Source organism: Cuculus canorus, chromosome 3 (assembly GCF_017976375.1).
Source record: "Cuculus canorus isolate bCucCan1 chromosome 3, bCucCan1.pri, whole genome shotgun sequence".
Classification (NCBI taxonomy): domain Eukaryota; kingdom Metazoa; phylum Chordata; class Aves; order Cuculiformes; family Cuculidae; genus Cuculus; species Cuculus canorus.
Window position 1 is genome coordinate 107,979,269 of NC_071403.1, and position 7,057 is coordinate 107,986,325.

The 7,057-nt window shown below is 42.3% G+C and overlaps 1 protein-coding gene across 8 annotated transcripts in view; it reads right to left on the reverse strand.

The window, feature by feature from the left end:
• The window catches only part of RMDN2 (regulator of microtubule dynamics 2), a 48,470-nt gene extending 41,721 nt beyond the window's left edge, over positions 1-6,749 (reverse strand). For 5 of the 8 annotated variants that reach the window (XM_054061740.1, XM_054061744.1, XM_054061741.1 and 2 more), the window contains exon 1: positions 5,785-6,644. In XM_054061740.1, coding sequence (XP_053917715.1) covers positions 5,785-6,239 — 455 coding nt within the window. In that variant the 5' untranslated portion in view covers positions 6,240-6,644. The other 3 variants (XM_054061739.1, XM_054061738.1, XM_054061745.1) reach the window with 3 other exon arrangements.
• Between the last annotated feature and the right edge of the window lie 308 nt (positions 6,750-7,057).

Below are 7,057 nucleotides of genomic sequence, written 5' to 3' on the forward strand. Positions count from 1 at the left end.
CCTCTCTCTCTCACCTCCACTGTCCTGGGAAATTCTCTCCCAGCTTCTCTCTTTACCTGCTTGATGAATTCTCGAAGAATTTGCATGTCGGGCAGACCACCTGAAGCGACAGCATCTGACTGACAGGCCTAAAACAACATAGGTGACCCATGGCTGATTCGTATTGCATTGCTATGTGTACTGTTTAGTTTGTAACTTCTCACACTGCTATTATCAGTAGAATCGTGCTGTACTATTCTTAATTGGTAGAATGTGAGAAAACACATCATAGTCGGCATTATCAGTAGAACTGGGCTATGCCACCTTAATTGTAGCTTCTCCAGTATACACAGGACACGAAACAGACCATCAACATCCTGGCTGACACATCAGTATAAGCACTGCATGAAAGGGGGAAACTATGCAGGAGTGCTACACCTTAACAGACCCCTTAGTTTCAAGATAAGAGATATCCAGCTGTCTTCTTATCTCCTCTTTTCTGGCCTTGGCCACACTGGAGGCGAGGTGAGGGGTGCGGAGGAGGGCAGTACGAGCAGATGAGGCCAGAAATTCCATGTTTTTCAGAATTATGTGAGTTGTTTATTCAATGATATAAAAGCTAGAGCCTTTCGCAGCAAGCGACACACTGCATAGGACCCCTTCAATTGGCCAGGGACAGGCTCTCCAAATCTTTGCTGCAAAAGGGGCTCCTGCAAGGACTGCAGATCTGGATGATGCTAATGGGACAACTGGTGATGTATCTTTCTTAATTACTGTACTTATTCTCTTAGATGCATTACCTTTAAAGCTGTTATTGTTAACTTGTTGTTAATCACTGCTGATCATTTGTTACCTTTCTTGTTGTAAGGAGTAAAACTTGATTTCACAGAATATTGGAGAGTTTGGGCTTTGATGCTGATAGCACTTTGTACTCAGCACTCTACAGTAGAATGCCATCTTAAACCTTGCTGTCATAAATTGCAATTTACTTGTTGACTGTGTGCTTTAAAGAATGCAAAACAATACCTAGAAAACAACCCATGGAAAGTGAAAAACACAACAGTAAATAACTTTTTTCAGTGTAAGGCAACACCAGTAATTCCTAGGGATTGCAACAAATCATAGAACCCAGTGCCTACTGAGACAGACGAGAAGACACAGCTACTCTAAGGGGCAGGAGTTTCCGCACAACTGACAGGGAAGAATGCCACTCTCAAACAAAAGAAACAAAATGTTTAAAATCTTCTCCAAGTTTGCTTTGAAGTCAATAGTATTTTCATGGAAGAATTATATGGCCTGATACCAAAACATCCAAGGGGGTGCAAACAATTGCTAACGCTTAACACTGGGCATGCTAGTTACCCCTAAGATGCATCGCCATTCCTCTAAATATTTTCCTTTCTTTCCTCAGAAAAATAACGTTATGGTGTCTTCAGAAGTTCCTCTCTTTCCTGTCTCTTCTTCTTTGGCTCCACTGACGTTGAAACCTTTCAGCACTTCCTACAGGATAAGCACCAAGCTGGCAGCCAAAGGCTTCATGACTTACTCCTGATGAGTTCCTCCCTCACTAGTCAAGCATCTCAGGTACACTCCTATGTTGCTCAGGAGTCATGGGGGTAAGAAGAAAGCAAGGTAATTTAATCAAGTAAAGAACACTAAATATCACTTCAAATATTGTGGCAAACTAGAAATAATGTTTTTCTGTTCTGTTTCCGAGACATTAATTTTCTTACTAGCTCTCTGTTTGATCCTTACTATAGCTGAAATGTTTCAAGCAAGAAAACACAACATATTAAGAAGGCAATACAGACTTTTAAAACATAAACAGCTAGGATTTTCCTACCAACCCGGGTAAGCTGTATTTCACCGATTTGTATCGCAGCCAGTACTATTATGAGAGAGAGAGTACTCCCAGCTACTTAAGAAAAAATAAAAGTGTAATAGATACTATTGATATAAAACTACATTAAGAAGACCTTGATAACTGACTTCATCAAAGTAGCTAGGAGGTTTATACAACTACTCATTCTAGAAAAGCAAGTTATGAAGAACAATATGATAAAAAATATCAGTACTAACATAAACAGAAACAAAGAATCTTTTTAACAGTTTAAAAACATCAAGAGTCTAAGGGCTGATAACACTAATCCAGAAGGGAGAGAAACAAAAAATGAGTAAGAGTCATTATCACAGAATGGTAGGCATTGGAAAGGACCTCCAGAGATCATCTAGTCCAACCCTCAAAACCATTATGGTTTCTTTTACAAATGTCTCATATAACAACACTGACATCTACAGTTTTACCTGGCATTTTCCTGCAAGAGGTTTTATCAGATGATAAATAGAAATGTGATAAACACATCAACCAATATTTGAGAAAATAGAGAAATGTTAAAAATGCCTACAGTCAGTGCTGATTTGTTTTCACCAATAGATTTTATTTAAAAGAAAAAAAGCAACAGTGGTAAAAATGTGAGGAGCAACAATCAATCAGCAGGACTCAGCTGGATAACAAAGGACTGTTCGAAGTTCAAAGAACAACTGGAAACAGTGCTGGAGATTCACCTCACTGAGGTTAAGCTGTTCAGTAAATTCAGGCACCTAGTACTGCATTAAGAAAAAGCTGAGCTACATGGTATAAAACACCATGGTGGTATAAACTCACTTTGCTGGTTCAAAAAACTGTGTTGGATTGCCTGTAAATCAGCAGACATCAGCCCTAACCAACTATCATATGTTCACAGCACTTCAGCTTTTAAGCATGTCTCCCTGCCAACTCAGAAAATCACAAGCTGACACAAACACCACCTCATCTGCTCCAGCTAATTCAGTAGAAAGGAGATCATGTCACAGACTGATCTGGATCACTCCATGACGCAGTGGAGTGCGTATCCATCACTAATGATAACTTCAAGGCAAAGGCCTTCAAGGAATAGATTGGCAAGCCAGATTCTTAGGTCAGCTGAGAGTTGCACTGGAAACAAATAGGCCACAAAAATAAATGAAGAAATGAAGACGTGTAAAGTGAAGCAATACTTAGAAGCAAACAAGGGAAATTACTCTCCCTGCTGAATATTTAAACTATTTCAAGGAAAAATTAAAAATAAAACATCTGCAGGAAAAGGTTTTACTGAGATGAATCTTTCTGGTGACTGATGCCAAATGTAATGTGAAGAGCTTGCCTGCCAGGCCAGATGCTGTATCTGGGAAGAAACAGCTTTAAAATCACAAACAAGAGAATTAGGTGACACTCTCCATCCCAAGTGATCATCTAGATAAAACTTATCACATTTGTAAATGAATGACTGTTTTTTGCACATTCTCAAATGTTAAAGATAGAGGTTCTCACTAGTAAATGATGAGAGCCGAAACAAACTATTAAGAATAAAATACAGAGAAGCACAGACTAGAAATCATAGGCTCTTTAGCATTCAATATCCAATCATTCAGTGTACCTTCCATTCAGGCTACCTGTTATCATGTAAAAATACTTCTCATTTATTAAAAAGTATGCAGTATTTTCCACTTGCAAAAACAATATAATTTTTGAAAGGCAAAATACAAAGCTCCTCTTCTGAAGGAGTTGAATACTAACAATCACATTGAGAACAAGATCAGAACAGATCAAAGCAGTGAAGCAGATCCAGCTTCAAATGTTTTATGGAATTAAAACAAAAGAGGTACTTTTAAAGCTTTTCCGGAATAAGTTTACAAATCTGAAACCAATGTAGTCACCCAGCACAAGTCCATAAGACTTTGACAGACGAAGTAATCTTAAATTTCCAGCGTATATCCATTTGTCAGTTAAAAACAGAAGTGCTTAACACAAGCAAAATCCTACCTTCTAGATCATGAAAATACCACTGAGGCAGTGAAACATGTTGCATGAACTTGAGCTAGAACAGAGGAAGTGAAAAAATGTTTAAACTGAAATGAAGACCTATTTCTCTAGTGCACAAACTAGCGACTGATTGCATTATTGTGTGTGGAATTCACCACAGAAGAGTATAAAACAATGCACATGGTGTTATACCTACGGCACATGAAGTGGTGATGCTTGTTTACTGGAACTAGATTTAGGGGAGACAGGCAAAACAAGCACATCAAGTACATGGTATTAGTAGGAAACACCACCTCTCTTCAAAATGGATTAAAAAATAGTATTGGCAAAGCACATACCCAAATGACTAACCCTGTCTATAACCTTGAATTACCTTCTTTCCTTCTGACTGTATACAAATACTTGTCAGAGAAGGCCTCTCTTAAGGACACATTCAAAGCTCTTGCACAGTGTAATCACTGGTATCGGATCATCTCATCAGCTGCTGTGTCACGCAGAAGAACCTGAACAGACAAGTTTCCTTGGCTAGTTCTGAAACAGCAACACATCTCTCCTGACCAGAAACCAGTATCTTCTCAAATGCTAAGTGTACAATAACACCTATATTGTGTCTGTGAACATGATTATTCATAAACTGGTTCTTTAGCTGTATCTACTTCTCCAAGTATTTTGTGTGTAACAAACACCTCTGCAAACTAATGGATAAAACAATCTAAGAAACTAATAGAGCTGAAATGCTTCTACATCATATAAAGGGGAAATGTCTTTGAATACCTACACCAATACTGTACACTTAAAATAAAGAACTGACAGTAAAATACAGTATCAAAATGTAAGACCTGTGAAGCATGTGGGCTGGGTGTACCATAACAAGAAATTATGGCCACATGAACTGAAAATAAATTTGGAGGAATCCTTACCAAACAGAACTCCATTAATTACTATATGCAGCATGTTGCTGTCTTCAGAATAATATAGTTAATTAATATGCTGTTATAGAAAAAAAGTGACTTAAGACAGGTAATTTACAGACACGATGCTGCCTACGCAGTGTATGTACAACACACCGAGGAGATTGTTCTAAAAACTCAGCTGCTATAAACATAGCCTTATTAAATTGCATGCAAGTATCTAATCTGATTATATCAAAACAAAAGTTGCAATTACAGGAGAGCAATGTCATCACCATTTTCACATTGCTAATGAAAGGTATATTAAGTAACATATGACGAGACAAAAACACAGTCCTCCTGGGCTCCAGGTGCAGCTTCACCCTGTTCCTCAACTCTTGTTCCTCAAGATGCTGTTAACCACAATGGGATTACAAGATGTGATCAAAACTAGGAACTTCCTGCCTCACCTACTCAATATTCTAAACCCTTCATGATTACTTTCTAAGCCACTAGAACGTGTATATAGCAGCAAATATACATAAACATGCTGGCATTTGTACCGTGTTGCATTTGGACATAGTATGTAATATCTTTTGGCAGAACACTGTAATAACTCACCTTTAAGGCCTATGAAGACAACTGTCACAGAAAGCACAAGAGCATTTGTACAGTTTGAACAACCTCTACCAGACATACAAGCCAAGAGTACATTCTTACTAGAAAAGCTTTTATAATCACACCATTATTCTGAACTTTGCCTCCCATTGCATAGCTATGTAGCAATACTGCATCAGATCACTACCAAATGAACCTTTAAATATCGTTATTACACTTGGTGTTCAGCCAACTTCAGCCACAGTGCAGATTCAGAGATGGTCACCCAGGGCTTTCTCTCATCTAAAAATTACTAACCTGAATTTTTTGGTGGGGTTTTTTTTTCCCCTCTGTATATAGAGAAATATACATAGCACTTTAAAAGGGATCCTGTTTACTGTACAAAGTTTCACATGGGTAATGATGCAATGTGCACTGTAGGTGTACTGTAGTACATACGAAATGCTATTGACTCACCCTCCTTCACTTTCAGCCTCCTCAGAGCTGGTAGTTTCAGTTGCACCAGAAGCTGTTTCAACTTTTCTCCGCTTTGTTGCTCTGTGTGATGGGCTGACTCTCTGAACATCTCCCTTCCCTTGAAGTTCATTTCGAACGAGCTCTTCAAGCTTTGGAATAGCTTCTTTCAGGAATTTCACCTCTCTCTTGAGTTCTTCCACGCTCAGTAGCAAGCCATTCAGCTTCTCTAGTATCTGCAGTTGCCTTCTGTGTAAAACCATCACCTCTCCTTGCTCATTAGGAGCTTCATTTTGCAAACCCATAGAATTAAGCCTGTTACCTCCATCTAGAAGCGCAGGTAAGCGCAAAAGTGCATGACGTTTTCGGTTTTTATGGTACCAAATCAGCATCAGGCTTATTCCAGCGGTCCCTGCCATTATGCCCAGTATTAGTCCTTTATTTTCGAAGGGAGCCATTTCTGCGCTCACCTAAAGCTGTGAAACAGTAACAGAGTTAAAGACGTTTCCCCCTCACTTTGCTTTTCGGTCACCGCACTTTAAGGCTCGAATAGGCGGTGCCCGCTGCGGGTACAAAGTTACACAGAGCAGGTTCTGTGCGCTGTGACAGCAAAAGCGACGCGGCCGGGGCCTTGGGGAGGACCGGGGGCACAGCCGCGCTCTCAACCCACCCGCAGATCACCATTCGATAGGTTTTAACGCAGAAATAACTCACATCACCGGATCGCCCGCAATCGCAGAGCGGCGCGCACCGGGCTGGCAGACAGCACCGCAGCCCGCCCGGCCCCACCCAGCCGGGGCTGACGGTGTCCCCGCCGTCCCCTCCGGGGAGAGGACGGCGGGGACACCGTCAGCCCCCTGCGCGGCGCCGCCCCCGTTACGCACCGGTCCCGGCGGCGTCCCCACAGCTCCCGCCGCGGCGCAGGGGGCGGTGGCGCCGGGGATACCCGGATGGAAGGGGACGGGCGCTGCCCGCGGGAGGAGGGCGCTGGGCTGGGCTGGGCTGGGCTGGGGCTGGGCTGGGCTGGGCTGGGCTGGGCTGGGCTGGGCTGGGCTGGGCTGGGCTGGGCTGGGCTGGGCTGGGCTGGGCTGGGCTGGGCTGGGCTGGGCTGGGCTGGGCTGGGGATGGGATGGGATGGGCTAGGGATGGGATGGGATGGGATGGGGATGGGGATGGGGATGGGGATGGGCTGGGATGGGATGGGATGGGGATGGGATGGGGATGGGATGGGCTGGGCTGGGCTGGGCTGGGCTGGGCTGGGGATGGGGATGGGCTG